General features: G+C 37.5%; 1 protein-coding gene across 1 annotated transcript; it reads left to right on the top strand.

Annotated features, from left to right (window-relative positions):
• The first annotated feature begins 13,391 nt into the window (after window positions 1-13,391).
• Window positions 13,392-14,894, top strand: LOC130736301 (uncharacterized). The gene is made up of 5 exons (XM_057588143.1): window positions 13,392-13,397; window positions 13,493-13,993; window positions 14,090-14,162; window positions 14,401-14,470; window positions 14,636-14,894. Exons 1-5 carry the CDS (start codon window positions 13,392-13,394, stop codon window positions 14,892-14,894), a joined length of 909 nt encoding a protein of 302 aa, XP_057444126.1.
• The last annotated feature ends 8,451 nt before the right edge of the window (window positions 14,895-23,345 follow it).

The following is a 23,345-nucleotide window of genomic DNA, read 5'->3' as shown; positions in this document are numbered from 1 at the left end:
TATTCTCACAAAGCCATTGATAGAAAGCAGATTTTCTTATCTAAGAGCAAGAATTAATATGCAAGCTGCACATTAAAGGTACGAAAACATAGTTTCTTTGTTTTGCAGGTACCGTTCTCTAAATCCAACGTTCAGCATAAATTATGCATCATTCAGCATTTCTATCGTCTGGAATCATCTGTGAATCGTTCAACATCTCACCTTTCTATGAAGTAGCAATTTGGAATTCTCTATCGTTCATTCACAGCTGACAGAGCTATTATCAAAGATCAACGTCATCATATCTATGACACATGCTTTAACAGTTTATTTCTGAAGAGTCACATCACATTCAATGTGGAACAGTTATTCAAACCACTGCCCATGGCTTATTGTTTTCTCTCTCTATAAAGAAACTGCCAATGCATAGTTTTCCAAAACCATCACCTCAAATCGTTAATTGACGCATATCACCATTACTCAAAATTGACTATGATGCAACTGAAGTTCCTGAGGAGTTTTTGCCAAAGAAGAAGAAGGGTACTGAAGGAAAGAGGAAAGATGAAATGTCTGAACTGTCTGGTGAGGACAAGAAGAAAAAGCAGAAAGTTGATTCTGGCAAGGCAGAGAAGAGACCGTCTTGAAAAGTCTCTCCCAGAGGACTGAAGATCTCATCGTCCAGTGACGATGTTGTAGAACTGTCTGAAAACTTTTCCAAGGTCCCAACAAAGAATGGTCTATCAGAACTATTAAAAGTGGAGCACCCCCTTCCACCTCTCTCTCTCAACCATTTGCTTTCAGAACAAGGGCCAACAAAGGGTCTCCTGTGACCAACAAGTCAGCTGATCCTACCAAGCTAAGAAGTCTTCTTCGGTGCACACCCATCAGACGTTCTTGGTTCTTTATTTCCCATTCACAAGGCTAATAAGACCAACACCCATCATACATTCTTCTTGAGACATTATTGGAAGAAAGAGCACTAGTGGAGACAACCACTACCTCGGTCAAGTCTGATATTTTGGACCAGTAAGTGACAAGGCTCAATCTCATTGTTGAAGCGGAATATGTCGACACCAGATCATGAAGTACTAAGCTTCTCTGGATTATACATCAATATGAAGATCACAAAATCCAGAAGTGCAACACTCTCTTGCTGTGTGACTATTCATGTGCTACCAATATCCCAAAGAATCCAGCTCAGAATTCAAAGGCAAAGCACATTGAGATCAAAGCTTATTTCTTTAGGCCTATGTCTCTAAAGGTCACTTGGGTCTCTCATTTGTGGATTCAGATGATCAGCATGTTGATATCCTTACAAAGTCTCACACTTGAAAGCATATCTGCCTATCTGAGAAAAGGTATTGGCTTGCATCCTGCAAGTTGGAGGAACAGTTCAGGGGACATAGACGGTGCAATCGTCCAGTGAAGCACAGTTCAGTAAAGGGAACTCAACCGTCCACCAACACCGTCCACAACATGCACTGTCTCATAAAGTATTGTTGTAACGCCCCGATTTCCAAGGGTTACTTAGTGATTCAAAAGTAAATTAATCATGCTAATGAACTTTCGATAACATAAAAATGCAGGTATATTTTTTTTTTCTTTTGAAACATAATACTTTGTAATACTTTCCAAAACATGCTCTAGCCAATGCATACATAATCCCCATCATAATAAATACCCTTACATCAACGAATATAATCACAAAATAAACTCCAAAAGGAATATAAACTAAAAGCCTCATATGCCCATCGAGCTCCCCGCAATCTCCACATGGCTAATCTCTGAATCGGTAGCTCGTCGTCACACCGTTTCCTTGCGGCGTCTCCTCGCATGCGTCCATCGGTCTCTTGCTCATCCTTTAGAGCGGCGTCATCGAACATTTATAACAGAGAAAAGGTGCAAAGGTCAACTTCTTATACCACAAGGCCATAATTAGGACGTGCACACATACGAGCAAGTAAGAGCATGCATATTCACATATATAATCACCTATCAAGAATCTTACCAAACGACATACTAATACATCCCTAAGGAATTCTAGATGTAGCATAAGATAAGGAAAACACTTCAACAAGCAAGGCACAAGGCCCACAACCACACGTTGCACCTTATAGGGAATTCAATCGTCTAACACAAGCCACAAGACAACAACCAATGTTCTTATGTCATCGACGTTCAAGGGAACCTATGTGTCTCTATATTGTTAGCGTATGCTATATGCTCAATGCTCAATGCACACCATGATCCGGATAAACGCCAACTCCATACCAGGCAGGCGGGACAAAGACCCATCCAGCAGTCAATTGCCACTTATTCTAATGATCCATCCAGCAATCATTAGTAACCAACTCACGGTACCTATTCCAGCAGTACCCTTAGACTATGCAATGCTATGCTTCATGATTAGTCATACAATGTAGTTATAGTCTTTTGTCGTTCGATGACGACTTCACCACACCTCAACATGAGTGGTCGGGATCACCAACTCATAGGTGTCACCAGCTATCCGTCGCCACGGTAGCCCAAACATCTTAGGTTCCACATTCGATTTTTCAATAATCAACATCGAGGACACAACCCATTTCATTCGATAAATATCAGGGCATACTATGTCATGCATCGTGGGAACATAATTCAAGACTTACATTCATCATAAACATCCTAAGAGGTCATCATATCATATTCAACAAGTAGTCATGTACTCAACAAGTAAGCATGTTCTCAACAAGTAATCATGTTCTCAAACATCAAGGCACCTAAGCATGTTATCATTCATCATGTTCATAAACAATTTCTCATGGTAATCAAGCATTCTTAACTCATAAACTTCATGTATATCATGCATATAATTCAGGGCAACAAAACCGCAGAAAATGGTAGAATTAAAATTGAAAACTGTATTAAAATAGAAACCTAAAAATTATGAAACTTTCACAAACTTAAGAACTTTAAGTTAGCTTTCAAATAAAAGTGGTTTCACACAATTTGGACTCATATCCAAGGAGTTATGCCCAAAACAATATGAACTGTCCAGCTTACTCGGCAGCAGAAAAAGGGGTGAAATAAAATTGAAAAATGTATTAAAACAGCAATCCAAAAATTATGAAACTTTTTGCAGATTGAAGCTCTTTAAGTTAGCTTTCAAATAAAATTGGTTTCACCCGATTTGGACTCATATCCAAGGAGTTATGCCCAAAACAGTACAAAGTAGCAAAGAAAACATCACTTGGCGCTGGAGGGACAGAAGTCCCACGCATGTGCGCCCATAGCTGCAGGTTCCCCACGCATGTGCGCCAGCTACCCACGCACATGCGTCGCGGTTCTGTACCTCTTCCGAGTTTCATACATTTTCTCACTTTTAACTTGATTTTTAGCCCAAGACTTAACCTTTAAGTTCTCATTCATGATTATAAGGATCATACAACATACCAAGCTCATTTACATAAGTCTTTCAAGGTCTTAATATGTTCATAATAATCATACAAGTTCATGCAATCCTAACACACAATTCGTGCACGCTAAAGTCCAAGACCCGAAGTGCCCTTACCTCGATCGTTGGCTTTCTCCTTAACCTCTCTAGTCTGATTTCCTTCCTAGCCTTTAGCTCCTCGTAATGAAATGAACAAGGTGTTCTTCACCGTCACACATGCACACAATGCACACAACCATCATTCATCAAAATCAAATAGAAATCACACACACTCTTAACTAAGTCTAGCACTTCTCATGAATGAACTTAGTCTTAAGAGTTCATGGGTTTTGAGTTTTGAAAGAACACTTTGAATGATCTTTGAGAGTTAAAAACTGAACTTTTAGCCTCAAGGCTTTTAAGAAACAAGCTTGGAAACCTAGTCTTGAAGTCTTTACTTCATGAGAACATTAAAACATCAAGATTCAACCTTTTGAACAAGAAAAGGTTTTATGATGAGTAGTTTTCTTCCTTGGCTCTCCATTTTCGAAATCTAAGGTTCAAAACACAATAGATTGAAGCCTTAACATCAAGCTTCAACCTTTTTTCCAAAACTCTTTTCACAAACAAGAAGCCAAGGGGTTCACAAACTCACACAAGCACACAACAACAACAACAACAACAACTCAGTTTTTAGAAAAGATGAAGAGAAAGATAGCTCCTTTTTAAATTTGGAAAGCATCACCATGATCCTCACCTTGAATGCTAACTCTTTTGCGAAGGAATGGAAGACAAAAGATGATTTCTTGGTGGTGTTTAGAGATGATGAAGATTTCAGTTTTGGGTAAGAAGGATGAAGATAAGATGAAGATGATGTTCACTCTCTCTCACTTATTGTAAGACCCAAGTTTTTAAGCTTAGAATAAGTTGAAGAGATTTCCATTTACGATTAGGCTTGAGGTACCGTGAAGGGAAACCTGAACAAGAGTTTACCAAATGAAATAAATTTATGAAGGAGGAAGTTCAGGAAAAGTCTAAGGATTGCATCAAAGTCGATAAAAGGTATAGCACGATCGATATACGCTTAAACCTAGGGCAGAAACCCTAGTAAATAGCTAGTTTACACTTAAAGTCGCGATGGAAATTAATTCCAAAAATCTTCAGAGAAATGTTAGAACTTCTCTTTATCCATATATAATAAGCGTTTCAAGGCGAAACTCTAGGATATACGAACGTTCGATTCCAATCATCGGAAGTTTGCCGAAACTAAAACCCTGATAGTTCAAAAACCCTAGAACCAACCGACGATGAAGACTTTTTCTATTCGGAGCTTCAAATGAAGATTCCACACGCGTACACCCATTTCTCTTGATGTTTCCCATCTTTCTTCAGAAGGAAGTTTTCTCTTCCGACATTCAATGCAAAAAGTAACTTATCGGGTAAAATAGTTTTACACCGACTTTGCATTAGTCACCTAAAATACAAGGAAACCTCTTTTGAGTTTAGGTATTATGTCGCCAAAACCTATCTTAGAATTCACGGAGAATGAAGCCGGAAAAATCGGAATCACGAAACTTTCATTTTCCCGCGTTTTGCCAACCTCTATATATAGCATTAAAAACAAGCCTCGAAAACCAAAAATCATACCGATATTTCTTTGAAGAATTAGAAGATTCAGCGGGGAGAATATCGTGTCTAAAATACGTTGGAATCAGTAGGAAGAATCGGAAATCACTCTCATATTTTTATCTTAACTCTATGAGCTAAATCCTCCGATATCTAAACCAATCTTGATAAATATCTATTCATACTTATCCAATCTTGATAAATATCTATTCATACCTATCCAATCTTGATAAATATCTATTCATACTTATCCGATCCTTGCTAAATATCTTCCATTTCATTCCCTATATATATATGTTGAAGCTTGAGACAAAACCTCACAAACACACACACACAAGCCGCGGCCAAGAGGAGAGGAGGAGAAGAAGATTTTCTTGATTTCTTGCTTGATCGTTGATCCGACAGTTGCTACTTCAAGGTGTCGAGGTATAGTCGCTAATCCTTACCTCTGATCGTCTTTTCCATAGCTTTTCTCTATGTCCTTCTGTACTCTTAGTTTTGAGGTTTTTGCAAAACTATCCTGAATACTTCATTTTTTATTCTAAACATCTTCCTTACGTGCCCAAGAGCACTTCTGTCGGATTAGTTTTTCCGTTATGTCGCCGGAACTCCGCCGGAATCAATTTCTGCTTAAAATACCCATTTTTAAGCAAAGTCTCAACCTTTGGACTGAAAACTATCGCCTTAGCTTAGTGCTAGTAGGATTAGTTGTCTTAAACGTCGTTGGTGACGTCCCTATCCAATTTGCTTTTCGAAATTTCAGTTTTGAATTTCTGAGCTAAAATATTGACCAAAATACCCCTGCGACAGTTTTCGATCCGATAATTTTTCCGAGTTTAGAATACCCTTAGTTACGGCTAATGATAGCATAGGAACCAAGTTTGATCGAAGAAAAATCGAACCCCACAATTACCAAAAGTGGCCGAGCCCTATAAGGGGGGGGGGAGGAGGAAAATTTCCTTTTTCGAAAACTTGTCCTTTCGCGCTAGATTATCATACCTCGGAGTACATACTACTTCGTGTAACCTTAGTGAGTATTGATAGCTTAGTTTTCGATATATTTTGATAGAATTCTGTGGTTTTACTCTAAAGGTTCGTTGAGGAATTTCCCGAAGAACAAGGAACTTTGTGGATTCGAGGGGGGAGATTGTGAAGGAAAGATTGAGGAGCTGATTGTGAAGGAGCGTTTGAAGAGAACCCTGGAAATTGGCTAAGGTGAGGGCTACTCTCTGAATTACTAGATAATGTTTTAGGTGTCGACGAATTCGACTTGATTTATGTGTTATGCACTTAATTGCTAAATGTCTGAAATGATTTCTGAGGCTTCGGCCGAGCTTGTTGATTTCATGATGCCTTGATATTGTGTGCTAAATGATTCACATGTTATGTGCTAAATGGTTAATTTAGGATGTGTTGGAATATGCTGTTTATGCTTATTGGATTGCGCTGATTTAACTATGTTATTCCCCTTATATCTGTGATACTGAAGAGTGAGGATAACGGGCAAGTCATGCCGAATTTTTATAAGAGTTTGGGAAAGTTTGACGGGACGAACGGAGTTCGGGCCTTGTTAGTGTTTTAAGTGGATCTAGACATTCTCTGGGGATTACATTGGGATTATGGGATCTTTGAAAACTTATAGGAAATAGAATAAGACTAAAAGGAAACTATTTTTACAAGGAAAATTCATAAGATATTAAACAACCTATAAACCTTTAAATAATGATAACAATCTCGGATGCAAGCTTAGGATTGAATATTAGTTTTGGAAAAGGAGAATTGTCGTCGAATCCAAGTTATGGGAGAATTGTAGGTTTCTGAGTATGTTGATACTCCTTCGCTCTTTGAGCAGTTTGTTTAGCCATCCAAGGGATGAGCCGAGAAGCTTCACTGAGGCGTGAGACCTTGTGAATGCGTGATACTCCACTGAGGCGTGAGACCTTGTGGAAAGCATGGATCTTCACTGAGGCGTGAGACCTCGTGAACAGCATGAAGCTTCACTGAGGCGTGAGACTTTGTGAAATACGGGATACTCCACTGAGGCGTGAGACCTTGTGGAAAGCATGGATCTTCACTGAGGCGTGAGACCTCGTGAATAGCATGGAACTTCACTGAAGCGTGAGACTTCGTGCAAGTGTGTAAATTCACTGGGGCGTGAGACCCCGTGAAAGCATAAAACTTCACTGAAGCGTGAGACTTTGTGAATGTGTGAAACTCCACTGAAGCGTGAGACTTCGTGAGAGCATTGATGACTCGAAGAGTTATCGTGAGTGGTTGCACTCATTTTATGGTTATTGTATTTTGTCGCAGAAATCGACTTTTACCTTAGGGTAAGCTTTTAGAGACTTTAATTTAGCTAGAACACGTGGCGACGTGTCGAGTGAGGTCGGAGACGTTGTTTGGCTAATCACATTGCACTCATGCATACATAGGAGGTTAATACACGGCGTGATACCGGACCTCGGTGGATTCCAAAATGGTCATAAGACCCGGATTTCCGCGTAAGAGCGCTGTTAGGCGACTCTTAGTAGCAGATCTGGCTACCTTTGTGTGGTGTAAGAGGCACGCGGGCGGAAATGGTCCCACCGTTGCTGGTGCTAGGATTGATCCGTTGATGTCCATCCGTTTCCGGAATGCATTTGGTTAACTGGGTTAACCGCCATTTGCATTTCATGCAACATGCATACTGACTTAGTTGTTGAGTGTGATTGATAATTATTAATCCTATTTGATGCATGCTATCTGTTATTACTGCGTTTATATTCATTGTGAAATATACAACCCTAGGATGTTATCCCTAGCTATAAGCCTAAGTGGCTATTCTCTTATCTATATCTATTGGTGGTATTATTTACATAATTCTTTGGAGTTGACCCTCGCGTCTTCTGTGTGTGCTTTGGCGGACTACGCCCTTTGTCAGATGTCTTTGGCGGGCTGGTTCACGATGGTTCACCCTTCGGGGGGGACTAGGGTTGAGATGCTGGAACCGGAGCGCATCGCGGTAGCAAGAGGAGGACGGATGGTGTATATAGACTAGGTCGTTCTGGATTTCGAATTCGGACGACGATCATACTAGCATGTAGGTTTTAGTGCTGGTGTGAGCTCCTTGAGATGGGATTAGAGTAGGAGTAGAGTCTTAGCTCTGAACATCATTTGTTTCTTTGGGGACAGGGTATTTTCCCACCTATAGCTTTTTGTGTGGTTTCTTTACGGGAATCACAGAGAGTTGGTTGGACTTAGGAGGTCTCGTTTTAGGCCGATGGGCCAGCTTATCCTCATTTTTGAGAGATAGTGTTGCGAACACTTGACCTTTCTTTTGGTCTGTACCTTTTGCCTACGGGCGTTACATCTTTCTCTTTTCCGTCACTGGATGTTCTCGTGACGAGGTTGCTACTTACAGCGGGGGGCTGTAATATATATTGTATATTAGTTCTGTCATCTTTCGCATTTGCGTTTGTTTAATTCAGTCTTGTCTTTATTATTATCGAAAAAAAAATATTCACGTTTTTCCGCATTAAGTTTCTTTTGGTTACTAAAGTGACGCCACCGAAATCGGGGTGTTACACTTATCTCTCTAAAGTCCTCTCATTTCCTTTACTTTGGTTCAGAAATCTGATGGGAAGCTTCTATGATAAGGTGATGGATGTTTCCCTAGGTGAAAGGTGGCTTGCACTTTTGGCTTTGGTTTATCTTCCCATGCACACTACTTATGGTAAAGCAATCATGATACTAACCTTTTGACCTTGGTTCATGAGCCTACCCTAATAGCCTTTCTCTCCACACTCAACATCTGAACACTCAACCCCACGATCAGATATTTTCTGGCCAATTTCGTGATTGGCTCGTTTACGAGTCGAACTCGACTCGTTTTCGAGCCGAAAAACTCTACCGGGCGAGATTTTTGACCTTATATCGATATTACAGTCAAAATTCTCGAAATTACGCGTGGATCATCGTAATGATAAGGAAAATATTTATTTCACACTCGAATAATAATTCGATGACAAAAGGTGCTCTAGGCGAAACGCGTCGGTTCGACCGTTTTCCGTAGTGCAGCCGAATCCTCCGATGAACGAAGAATATAATACTTGGAAAAATAACTTCGATATTAATAATCAAAATATTACTTTCATTAGATAAAATTCATCATACAAGGTCACACCCATAAAGATCACATTAACCGAGCATTAAAGCACTAAACCGAGAAATTGACCGAGTTTAATTCTCTTAAACTTTCACGGGTCTTACAATTATCCAGATCAAGCTTACACTGTCTGCACGATATCGTCCATATCTAGTGATTGTCAACCTTTGGATAAGCTCAAACCCTGGTATTATCATCGTTTATCAGTTCATGTGATAAGAAGAGGACTGGCCTTGGCGCATTTAATGCAAGAATAGTTATCATACCTAGCATTAACACTTGGGTTTTTAAAGCATTTATTCCATTCCCTACCTTGGAACCCATCAACCTTCTTGATGTTTAGAGAATATTTTTGAAATTGATGATTCTCAAGCTCCTGAAGATTTTCAGTCTAAGTCTGAGAAGAAGACGATACCAGGAAAGGCAAGGAAAATGAATACATTGTGCTGAAACGATCACTACCTTAAGCGCTTAAAATAACATTTTCTGAGGAGAAAAGTGAAGCACACCACATGCCGCCTATGTCAACACAATTACCTTGGTTCTATGCTACCAAGGACTTCATTATCTATCATCATGGATCTTGAAGTTATTCAACATCAACAAGAACTTGATTCAAACTAAGCTCTTGGTAGAAGAAGAAAAGTATGAGGAGAACATGCTTGTTGCTGCTGATCCTATTTCGCTCGCTCAAGCCCTTGAGAATCACATAGCATATGTTAATCGGCGTTTTGACTCAATTGCAAACTCCCTGGAGCTGATCTTGAAGAAACTTGGCTAAGCCACTCTCCTAAACTCTCACTATTTAATTCTTTACTTTTAATTGCAAGCATATGCATGATCCTAGCATGATTATAATTTGATGCATGGTGCATATATGCTTACTGCTTGTGCATATTGTTCATTCTTTTTGAAAATGCCAAAGGGGGAGAGAAAAGAGAAAAAGTGAGAGAAGAATAAAAAGAGAAAAATTACCTAGTTTAGAAAAGAAAGCTTAGGAAGAGAGTGAACCATATGAAATTTTTATCTCTTGAAAATCTAAGGCTTTTCTTATAAAACTCAGGGGGAGCATTTTATAGTTTTCCTATATGAAATCTCTCGTTTTCTCTTAAAATTGTCATCTTCAAAAAGGGGGAGATTGTAAGGTTCAAACTCATCATATCGTTTATCATGTTTTGAATGATAACAATTTCAAGGGTATAAATGAAATACTAAAAATTTCATATATTGTGTATTTCAGGAAATATCATGTCTTATCATCCATACCTGTTATGTGTACTGTCCATGCAAAAATGCAAAATCTGCAAGACAGTTCAAACCCTGAAGAGTTGGCCAAAGTCAATTGTCTAGTCACAAGACCATTTGAGGAAAGAAGATCATCTAAGGAAAGAAGACAGTCTAAAGCAAGAGGACCTTCTAAAGGATCAAAGAAAGTTTATCCAATGGAGCAAGCTGCGAAGTCTACAGATTAAGCATCATCTTCATATTTGGAAATATCTTAGAATACTTGGTGAAGAAGAGTTCAAGGATCAAGCCAAACAGTACAAGCTAAATCATGGAAGAAATTTCAGTGCATCATCTGAAGCCACTGTGAAATGAGGAAGAAGAAGAAAGAGTGATAAAGCTTGAGCTAGACATTTTAAGTCATAAGCATGGAAGCACTTCCATGGGATCATCATCGTTAACTGATCAAGCTAGTAGAAATGAAGCCAAAGACAAGTCTCGCCAAACAGTTCAAGTTAAAGCGTGAAAGGATTTTCACGGCCTCATCATTAAACTGTTCAGACAAGGAGAAGGAAAGTCAAAGCTTAAGCCAGACAGTCAAAGCAAAGGCGTGAAATATATTTCCTGGCATCATCACAAACTGTCCGAAGAAAGAGCTAGACTGTTCAGACTACACTATGCAAAGTTTCATTCGTTCGATGACTACCGTTCAGGACAACGAACCGGGAAAATTCAAATTGAAAATATCTTCTGATCAAAAAGGGGACTTGTCAAATCAGCTTAGAGAAGAAGCAAAGAAGCTCACGTGATTTCTATCTCTACACACTCTCCAATGCACGAATTACAATGTTGTCATAAAAGTACAAAAGGGAAGAGAGAGAAAGTACCACTTTGAGCAAAAAGTCAAGGGGAGCAGGTACAAGATATTTAATGCTCAATAAAAGAGCTGTTGGAGCAACAATTAGAAAATTGAAAGGCTCTCAATGTGCCAACACATCACTATCCACTAGAAGCCTTGAAGATATAAAAGGAAGACTTGAAGACTTGTAAAAGAGAGAGAGTGCAGCACAATGTAGAAGAAGAGAAGAAAAACATGGAGAAATGACTTAGCATTGCAGCCATCCTTCATTTCAAGTGATCTTCATCCTTTGAAGAAAAGCTAAGAGTCAAACACTTATTCTTCTCAACCATGTACTAGAGAACGAAACTTTGAATCTTCTCCAAGTACTTAGAACTCAAAGTATTGAGTTTAAGAGTCATATCTTAGAAAGAGAGCACAGATCCAAAAGAGTCAAATACTCTCTCAAGCCTCTCAAGATCTAGAACACAAAGTTTCCTAAGAGTCAAATCTGTCCAAAACACTTTGTAGTTCATTTGAGTCGAACTGTCTACCTCACTCTTGTAAGAAGAGATCATGTAGAAGAAAAACATCTTGCAAAAGATAGTTTTAGGAGAAGTCCTGATAATACTTGTAAGGAGGCGTCCTGATAATACGTTGGAGGATATGTCCTTAGAATACATGGTGGGAGAAGTCCCTGAGAATACTTGTTATAGGAGGAGTCCTGCAGAATACTTGGAGAAGTCCGTGATAATACTTGGAGAAGTCCTGTCTAATACTTGTATTGGAGAAGTCCTTGAAACTTGCTAGTGAAAATCTTGGTGGTGGCCAAGTAGTGGACGTAGCCCAATCGTTTAGGGTGAACCAGTATAAATCCCTGTGTGTTGATCGTTCTGTCTTACTTACTGTTTAACTTCCGCTGCACCTAACAGTTTACGAAAAGTCATACTTAAACGTTTTCTTAAAAGAACTAATATTCTTTTCATAAAACAAAGTTTTTAAAATGTTAATTTCAAGTACACAATTCAAACCACCCTTTCTTGTGTTACTTATTTGCATCTCATTATTTTCCTTGTTTTAATTAAAGGTTGTTTTTAATCAGAAATGCAAGATTTATTTATTCCGCAAATTCATTGTAAAGTTTCAAGAGTTTCGCAATAATTGAGTTTTTGTTATTAATTGAAGATTAATTAAATGAACGGCGAAAATTCTTTGTGATAATACACGTGATTGGTTACTGTGTGACACTCGAGAAATCGGGTTTGTTACAGCGAGCTTTGTATCGCGAATTCTCTGCACTTCTGAATCACACTGAACTTGGGTGGAATCATGAAACCAACACTGTCACCGCAAGTGAGGAAGTTTGGAAAGATTATATTCGGGTATGTATGTAATCAACATCGGATTTATTGTTCACTTTATTTATAAAATCATTTAGTGAATTAACTTAGTACTTATATTATTTCAAGTTCATGATAAAGCTGCTCAGTTTCAAAGGAGAGGTCTTGACCATTATAAATTGCTGGGAATTATATTTAACAAAAATACTGCAACGGGAGTTCTTCAGAATTCATCTACCCAAGACCCACCAAATACAGATGATGAAATTGAGCTTGAAAATCAATACCACAAAAATGGGGTTCATGTTAACCTTGATAATGATAGTTCTAATGATATTGTTCAAGAATTGGAGCGCGTGACTCGTAGTGGAAAGCACCCAATTTAAGAGAAAGAGGTCAAATCTAAGAAAAGTACTAGAACATGTCAAATAGGAGATGTACTAGCAGCATGGGCTGATGCATCCAAGGCAAGGGCTGATAGGTATAAAGGTCATAGTATGGAGGCCACTTCTTCCATTGTAACGCCAGATTTTTCAATTACTAAGTGTGTGACTGCACTTGAAGGAATTGAAGGCATCTCAGTGGATACCTACATGAAAGCCTGTGAAAAGTTTAAGGAGGCTGAATATAGAGAGATGTTTCTTGCTATGTCCGCTGAAATGAGACAAGCATGGCTTCATAGGCTTTAGGGGTGGAACTTTGATTGCTTATCTTGTGTTTGTTAGGAGATATACTCCTTAAGTACTTTATTTAATGTCTTTATGTTGAATTTGAATGCGTTGGATATTTTCTTATTTTTATGTTATTGAGTTTGTTGGATGTTTTACTATGGATGTAATGTAATTGATTTTTTTATTATGATTATTGAATGTGCTGGATGTTTATTATGATTTGGTTATTGAGATTTTGTTATATAAATTAAATGGCAGGTTATTTTCTTTATGGATATTGATGGAGATTCTTCAGGTTCAAGTGATGATGAAATGGCAGAGATGCTAATGATTAATATGGTTTATGATTATTACCAGGATTATTTGAATAAAACAGCGGTGCATGATTCTAAACTGTCTGGTCGTGAATTTGTTAATGAAATATTGAATGGATCAGGAACTGTTTGCTTTGATTTATTTCTAACGAGGAAGCCATGCTTTGTTAGATTCTGTAATGAATTTAGGGAGAAAAACTACTTAAGTGACTCAACGGATGTGTTTGTTGATGAAAAAGTTGCAATGTTCTTGTTCATTATTGGTCATAGTGTTCGGCACAGGGTTATTGCAAATCGCTTTCAGCATTCCACAAAAACAGTTTCACGTTATTTTAAGGAAGTTTTAAGAGCAGTATGCCGATTGGGGAAAGAGCTTATAAGACCAGATTCCACAGAATTGCCTGATAGCATTAAAAGTAACCACAAGTATTATCTGTGGTTCAAGGTATGTATGCAATATTGTTTAGTATTTAATTACTTCATATTTCATTCATCTATTTTATTTTGTTTTCAAGGTACTCATTAGGTTTTCGGGCTATAGAATTGCATAGGGGAAATTGATGGTACACATATAAGTGCATGGGTTCCTGCTGACAAACAAATGTCATGTAGAGGTAGAAAGACAACAATCACACAAAATGTTATGTGTGTTTGTGATTTCAATATGTTGTTTACATATGTATATTCGGGATGGGAAGGAAGTGCACATGATGCTAAAGTATTTTTGGATGTACTTACCAATCCTAATGCAGAATTTCCTTGGCCACCTAGAGGCGGGTAGTAAATTTCAAATTAAATTATTTTCTATAGATGGAATAAACATTTAAAACTAATATATTTTATGCAATGCAGGGCATTTCTATCTTGTTGATTCAGGTTATCCATGTACTGGAGGTTTTCTTCCACCTTTTAGGGGTGAAAGGTATCATGCACAAGAATATAGAGGCCAAGGTAAACAACCTAAGAAACGTGAAGAGTTATTCAACTATAGGCACTTATCCCTACGAATGTCAATTGAGCGTTGCTTTGGAGTCTTTAAAAACAGGTTTCCTATTCTAAAGTTGATGACTTCATATAAACCTTGTAGGCAACGACTTATAGTAACAGCATGTTGTGCTATTCATAATTACATACGCAAGTGGAATTTGAATGATGAACTATTTAGGATGTGGGAAGAACTGGATCCCGCGGAATTTGATAGCATGAATGAAGGTCCTAGCACTGCAGGAACAACCTCACATGATGACAATTTAGCAAGACTATCTGATGAAGCTGCAGCTGAAATGGCAATGCAAAGGGATCAAATTGCAGATTGGGTGTGGGCACATCATGACATTGATAATTGACTCATTTTAACTTTGTTTGATATTAGACCGCACTAGTTTTAAATATTACCACTTTGACTTTGTTATAAAGTTGTAATATGATAATATGACACTTTTCCTAGTTATTAGATTTTAATTGACTTTAACGTATGTAAGTACTTTTTTTAGTTTAACTTATCTAAAAAATGCTTTAATATTCCCATGTTCATAAAATAAGACCAGTTCGTGTTCCATTTAAATATGAAGTTCATTTAAATCTCATAAAAGAAAACAACACAATCAAACAAGTTTTTAAATTTTTAGTTTTCAAAACAGGTTTTCAAAATGATTTTAGCAAACAAGTTTTCTGTTTTTTCATTTCAAAAACAGTTTTCAAAACTAGAATTATCAAACAAGTTTTTTCTCCAATCTCTCCCCAAAAACAGTTTCCGAAAATTGATTCATAAAACAGTTTTGAGAACCCTTTTTGAAAAGGGTTAACAAACAGGCCCTTAGTGTTTCAATCTACTTTCTAAGTATGGACTTTACTTTACTTATTTATGATAATTGATGCGCAATATATCAGTTTTTGGGCAGCAAATGCTTTTAAATTTCATCCTCTTTGTTCTCAAAAGCTATTCTTTAATGTTGTCATGCTACTAGAGGTGATATTTTTGGAGGTTCTCTGATTTTTAGGTGTTGTATTTATTTATGGTTTTCTTAGTTGGAGTTGTCACTTCATTGTGACATTATCAGAAATTTTTACTCCCATGATTTCATATTTGCAATTTATGGATTCTGAAATACTAGACTAGGACTTGAAAGTTAACTTGAAGTCATGCCTCTTCCAGACAAATCAATGGATGCTGAAATCCTAGATTAGGACATGGAAATTAGTTTGTCAAGAGAAGGTGGAAAAGGAGGTCAGACTGAAACTGTAGTTCGAATCACACACAACCCAATTGGTGTCACTATTCACGGAACATGTTATTTTTCATCTTTTGACACTTATTTAATATGTGAACCCATCTTCCATGTCTATTTTAATCTTGCTTCTCATATTATATCTGTTAGACGTTGCCTCACTCTCCAATTTATCTTTTATAGTTTCAATTTAAAATTTAACAAACAAGCTTATAATCACAACTCTGGTTATCTTCATTCTCATATATTAATTGCTTTTTTTAGTCAGGGTTCATAAGGACTGATTTTAGCATGCTTACTAAAAGAAATCACGTGTAATTTCATGAATTCATGCTTTCTATAGACATGATTATGCAGTACAAGCATCTTTAGATATATTCGAATGGTAATTGAGCATGTATTGTAATTGTAGATTCATTTGTTCAAACAAATATAATTGACCCTGCAATCAAAGGAACCATAAACCTACTCAAGTTCTGTTTGAAATCCAATTGTGTGAAAAGGGTTGTTTTCACATCTTCCATAAGTACAATTATTGCAAAAGACAACAATGGAAGGTGGAAACCTTTTGTTGATGGATGTTGTCAAATCCAAACACACAATGTGTGTAATACAAAAACAAGTGGATGGGTAAGTAACTAGTGAATGTTTTTCCTTGCTCAGTAGTACTATACACAAATTTTGGTTCCTTAGGGTTTTTTTTTCATGACTGTAGGTTTATACGCTTTCAAAGCTTCTCACCGAGGAAGCAACATTTAAATTTGCAAAAGATAATCACATTAATATAACAAGCACTGTTGCAGGCCCATTCTTCACTGCTAATGTGCCATCAACATGTGATTTTCTCATCAATGTACATATTATTCCACATTTAGAAGGGCTTGTTTAAACTTATCTTATGACATAAACGATAACGCAAGTGTTTGAGTGAACTTAAGAAAATTATCATATACCTATAAATTGTTTTGAACTTATTTTCTAAGCTGCATAGATTAGCTTAATAATTGACACTTACATCCACTTATAAGCTATTTTAAGCCTATTACAATAAGTTTCTTAAAATAGCTTATGAATAAGATCTTATGTAAAAAGAGCTTAGGCAATAAATACTTAATTAAGTTATTTACCAAAACACATATATCACTCATGCTCAAATTTCTAACATTAAATTCCCTAAAAAATTTCAACCTCTATACTTGAATGTGCATTTTTATGTAAAATATAACTTTGTCTATCATGTAGCAAGAAAAATCTGGCTGGCAAGTTAAAACAGCTTCCGTGCAAATACATTTAGAACATAAGGAGCATATTCCTAATAACCTGTACTATATGTTAGTAGTCATGGTGTTGTTTAGTTGCAAACTGCATAAGTCATTAAGCTCTTGCCTTCATGTTCATTACTAGGCAATAAAAAATTATTGCACATTACAGATCAGGTAAAGATAAGTGAAATTATGGTACTAAATAAATCATTAAGCTCTTGCCTTCATGTTCATAATACATCTTTTATCACTTATGCTTGGGAAGAAACCCACATTTATAAAGTGAAATTATGGTACTTTGATCGGGTAATGATGATCCACTTTGTATGTGAGATATTTTAAAGCAATATATGAAAACATTGTTTTGCTGGTTAGCATGTTCAAATGAATGTTTTCAGAGTTTGGTTTAGCTACCATAGTGAGATGAATGTAGGTTTGGAGTTAAGAATGACAAGTGCAGTACATGCTACAAAGTTAAAGTTGGTCTTTTCATTCTCAAGAGCTATTGATAGTGCAATTTGGTTTTTAGAGTAGTGTAATCTAATTTGTTTGCCATCTGAAACCTTAATGTTTGTTTAAATTTTAACCATGTGGTGTTCAGTTGGTTATTCCATTCACTTAAATGGTTTTCACATAGTTCAGTCCCTTTTGTTAGTGTTGTATTAGTTTTGGCAGGATATTTGAAACAATTAGTCTGATTATTAACCTGTGGTTTCCTTAATATACCAAATTGTGTTGGTTTTTTCTACCTGGATGATCAATTTAATTTCTAATTATGTTATTAAAATCAAATGTTTTACCCGAACTGTATTTTTTTCATAATCCCATAAAAAAGTGGTAAATGTATTTGTAATAGAAAAAAATGGTTTTTTTTATTTATTTAAGGTATAATATGTTTATATCTCTTTCAAATTCATTTGCAAAATAATTCTTTTGCATATCTATTTATTTTATTAGAGCTAAATATGAGAAAATATCTTATATAAGAGATATTCATGTACATGTTGAGAGGGGTTGGTTCTCAACACTATATATATATATATATAATTATATAATTATTGAAAAAATAATAAATTTAGAAAAATCTCAAATATGTGGATAATAAATTGTTCCCTATTTATGATTCAAAACTGTGAACAAGTTCCTTGAAGACAAACCATGTGGCTAAACTGCGAAGTGTTGGTTAATTAATTTGTTGAAATTGTCTAATTCAAAATATGTAAAATATTATTAAGTGATAAGCTCAATTCGATGCGTACTCAAACAATTGTTTGAGGCATTAAGTTTTCAATTTTAGATCAACAAACCTCAACCCTTCCTCTGTTCCTAGTAGCAAGCATAGAAGGGGTAATCCCACAACAAGTCCCTAATCTATAACAAACTTCCGTTATGATTATAGAAAAACATAAAGCTAGCACGTGTTCAAGCTTAAAAGATAAATCATAGAAGTGAGATTCAAGGGTTTACTCAAATCAACATGAATAGAAATAGGAATTACAACAAAAACATCCAAAGTCTTACAAAGAACACAAAGCAAAAGAGGTTTAGCCGAGCATGGCTATGAAATTCATACAGTAAAGTAAAGATAAAATCTGGTACGTAGAACTTGGAGAAAGCTCCTCAAGCTCCAGAACCTAATGCCCTACTTCTAATCTTATTGAGAAGTGTAAAAATGACAAGAGATCCTAAGAGAAATGACAAAAAACCATTTTATAGGCAAACTAGACGTGGCAGGGCGCTCAAGCGCCAAATAGACATGCTTGAGCGCCAACGCAAAACAGCAAAACATAAGGTTTTTGGCTAATTGGCGCCTGGGCCCCCAGCACTAGCGCTTGGGTGCCCAGCGCCCTGATGCAAAACAGAAACTTTAAGTCCATTGGCGCTCAGGCGCTGTACAGGGGCGCGTGAGCGCCCTTGCTCGCTCGAAAACCCCTTGATCTTCATTTTTACTCCACTTTAAAGCTTCCTTCAAGTCTCCAAGCCTCTTGACCTTCCTCCTTCAGCTATTACAACCCTGAAACTTGATGATAAAGCTAGAGGAAGAATCAAGAAACTTAAAGGTCAGCTTAGCACTAAGGCCCCAAAACAAGTGGAACTTACTCTAAGCCCTTAAACTATGCTAAAATGCAATTAAAGCCATTATAAAACTAGGAAATTTCTGAAACCAAGCAAAAACACAAATAAAGATAAAAATGCATGAGAATGCATGAAACACTACACGAGACTCAACAAAAAGACTCAAAACTAACAAAAAAATGACCCTAAAAACAAGACTAAAAGATGGTCATCACACCACTATACTCAATGACAACTCGCCCTTGAGCGTAAACACAAATTGCTTGCCCTCAAGCGCAAGAAATGCTCCCAAAACAAGTGCCCAACAACGAATACTTATCACAAAACCGGGGAATTTAGCAACTACAGCTGGTTCCAAAATAAAGACACAACAATCCACTTCATGCAACTTTCGAACAAAGAAGAGTGTAGAGTCTACTATGACAAGCACATGGATCTAAAATTCCTAGGATGAGATATATATTTAGTGCACTAAGCACACAAGCAGTTCATAGGTTCTGGATATCATTCACTCAAGAGCAACAGAGATCAAACATGCACAAATTCTGAGAGACTTCAAAAGGGTTTAAATGTTGGCTTGGTCAAACACAAGGTGGTTGGTCCCTAAAGAAGACTAAGGCTTCAAAACATATTGAGTGCGGTTCAAACACATAACCCCTGATCTTTCATCAACAATCTTTACAAGCACAAGTCTCTTGACCTTTTTTTCAAGTTTTTCTCTTTTTACTCTTTTTTCTTGAAACTCCAACTTTGAATAGGAGTGCTTTTCTTTCTCATTTTTTTTTTCCTTTTTCACTTACAGCAAGAGACATTTCCATCTTTACTTAGCTCCAAAACAATGCAAGGACCAACACTCCCCAAATTCCAACCTATCATCCATCCCAATCATATAACTAACAAAGAAATCTTCAATAGGCTCAAAAGGGACAACTAGAGACAAATGTTCAAGCCAACAAACTCTGAAGCTCAACAACCTACATGTCTCAAGAATTGTGCAAGTATCACCAAACATGCAAAGAGTGAAATCAATACAGAACCAAGAAGTACGAGTAAGTTAGGATCCTCCAGGAAACTTTTATGGTGAAGGGTCAAAGATGGACCCTTATGGACTCACACCAACTCTATCCTTAAGAAACACTCAGAAGACTGAAGTCTCCTCCTCTCTTCCCAAAAGCTTGCAATCACTCATCCCCAAAAGACAACACAGCACAAGTACGAGAGCATAACTACGGGCAAAAACATGTGAGTATAGGGAAGTAAAGACCCAAAAACAACTCTAACTAAACCATGCATGATCAAACAAAAAAATGAAGATCTACAAAGAGAAAATATGCTAAAAATGCATGAATAAACTAAAGCGAAAGAGATACACCTCCTCTCCAAGCCAAGCATGGAGGCTACATAATCACCTCCCACTTATTGAGTTGCATGCTCTCTCATCCTGCAAGATCAAACAAACAAACAAACAAGCAAAACAAAACAAGACTTGGGTTGTCTCCCAAGCAGCCCTAAGTTATAGTCCTAGATGGACTCTCCTTCCATGGGTGTTAGGAAGGAAATTCCTTACCATCAATCTTCCTTCCACATGTGCAAGGTAGGAACCTTGCACAAAATCTTTGGAACATCTCTTCCCAAGAGAGGGTATCATCTAAACCATCGATCAAAATCCTTGCCCCCCCCCTTCAAGGAGTGAGGGAAGAGCTCAGTTTTGAGCTCATCATTAGTCACACCTTCCATCTTAACAAGGTGACTAGCTTGTGTGCACCGGGCCATGTGGGCTTGGAAATTCTCATCTTTAGACCCCCCCCCATACATGTTTTCTTTGTAACGCCCCGATTTCTCGAGTGTCACACAGTAACTAAAACACATGGATTTTCGTAAAGAATTTTCGTCGTTTAATTAATTAACCATCATTAGTGACAAAGATTCATTTTAACGAAAACCCTCAACATTAACTGTGACTCAATTAAAATGAAACGCGCGGAAATTAAAAATAACCGATATAGTCAAGATGAAACATATAATTAAAATAAAATATAAGTATGGTGGCCACACCCATGTGTGAAAAACCACATTTGAAAACTATCACCGTATTACAACTGAAAGAGTAATTAACCAACTTAGAAAAGTTCAACGAAAATAGACATAAACAAAACTCGATATCTCATCCCCGGAAACCCCAAGTGTACCACTCCCCGACTTAGTCTTCATCATCGCTTGAGATCTCCACAAGCTCAGCTTCCAAGAGATCCTCGTTCCTGCGACGCTTCTTCAGAGGCGGTTCAACTTCAAGTAGAGGCTCTAGTGGAAAGTCATAGAGACCAAACATTCAACAGGCATCCTCGTCATCATCCCACATATTCGGCACCTTAGGGACTTGGCTATTCACTACCTTGTTGCCATCAAGTCTTGGCTCCTCCAATGGCACCTGAACTGGAAGCGCAACCGGCTCCGCTTGCGCTTGAACTTCAGCAGCTACCTCTTCGGAAAGATCTTTCTCGACCGAAGCGACCTGAGAACCTACGTCCTCTAGGAAGTAAAACCTCGGCGGTGGATATGGCATGGTGATCTTCCCCGTCATCCTTTACATTTCCACTATGTTGCCCTGTTTATCCTTTCCGGTGAGTTTGATATCGCCGACATAAACACGGCAAACCCCGGACGTGTCGGACGTCCAGGACCCGGTCCCTCTTCTCATCATATAGCTTCATCTTCCAGGAATGGGTCGTCGTCGTTATCTCCACGACCATCTACCCCCCCCCCCCACAAATAACACAAAGACAAGTAGTGCAAGGGTCAGGTCGCCAAATCAACATAATTATAAACCATTTCACAATATACATTAAACATTCGCTTATGGAATTATTTTTATATAGTAGTTAGTCAATTAAGCTAACGAATCCTCACATCACACAACCCACCAAAACTCCTTGGCCAATCTCGTACATCCGTAGATGCACAGTTCACGTGGAGCCGCATTGATCCAGAAAATCTCAAGGAGACCGCAGTCAACCTTTTCACGTGGAGCTACAATGATCCACAAAATCTCCAGGAGACCGCAATCAACATTATCATGTGGAGCCGCAATGATCCACAAAAATCTCCCTCGCGTGCAAGTTACCATTTGTCTCTAACGGCACCATCGTTCTCATGGTCCATAGTCTTCACTAGACCTATGTTCCATTAAATATCTCATTTACTTGCAAGCAATTAATCACGTTTCTCTTTGTTAAGGCTCTAATGTCAACCTAGAGTCTTACAACATACGTCGAATTAAAATAACGACAAACAATCACAGTCCCATTGGGAATTACAACTAGATGAGCGACCATTTATAACGAATTCTCGATTAAGCATAATAAAACGCAAATGCTTAACCATATTCATAATTTGCATGCCTTTCAACACATAATAATGGCAAAATTAATTAAACGAGTTTCCTTACGACTTGCGCATTGAAAACGAAAGAAAAATATGGCTTGCTCTAAGAAATAGGTTCGGCCGAACCATAACAATGGCTATAGGGTTTTACAAATTTTTTTCTTCTTTCTTTTCAACCTCACAAGCATTAGTACAGCCCCATATCATCCATCTCAACACCCAAAATTTCCAGATTTGATCAAGTATCAAACATCATGTTGTGTGTGAAAAGTAAGCCAAAATAGTGGTTTGTATACATGGTAAGATGTCATGACAAGTGAAAAGTAAGCCAAAATAGCAAGATGTCATAGTAAATTCACATAAAATCATAGATCATGGCATGAGCAACGAATAGTGGTTTGTATACATGGTATCTCAAGGTCAGCAAGCATCATCATCACAAGACTCATACAAAAACAATCAAAGTCATGGCTTTTCTCACGGCAAAACATGGCAAATATCCTAGGCAAACTACCCAACCTAGATCAGCCCTTACCTTGAGTGTTTGGTGATGAAAGAACAAAAGTTTTGAGATGAAAGAATGATCACAAGTTTTCTGTCCAACACTCTTCTTCTCCTCTCCCAAACCGATCTTTCTAACTCTCGCTCACGCTCTCTCTTCCTCTCTCTTGATCTCTCGCTCCTTCTCTCTTTCTTTCTCTCTTTTTCTCTTTTCTTCCTTGTTGTGTGTGTTACGTGAATAGCATGGGAGGCTCCTACTTCTGATTGCAAAAAGAAAATAAGGATTTCCCCCTCTATTCCTCTAGTGTAACCGGCAGCTAACATCACTAATGGCAAAGGTTTTGTTTTT

The sequence above is a fragment of the Lotus japonicus genome, chromosome 2 (genome assembly GCF_012489685.1).
Source record: "Lotus japonicus ecotype B-129 chromosome 2, LjGifu_v1.2".
NCBI lineage: Eukaryota > Viridiplantae > Streptophyta > Magnoliopsida > Fabales > Fabaceae > Lotus > Lotus japonicus.
The sequence above is the reverse complement of the archived record's forward strand: the minus strand, read 5'-3'. Positions and strand labels throughout refer to the sequence as shown.

What these genes read in the sequence shown, in the direction of transcription:
- LOC130736301 (XM_057588143.1), top strand. An exon ending in AGTATTATCTGTGGTTCAAG is followed by an intron (nt 13,994 to 14,089) that starts GTATGTATGCAA and finishes TTCGGGCTATAG; the next exon opens with AATTGCATAGGGGAAATTGA. An exon ending in CCACCTTTTAGGGGTGAAAG is followed by an intron (nt 14,471 to 14,635) that starts GTATCATGCACA and finishes TAAACCTTGTAG; the next exon opens with GCAACGACTTATAGTAACAG.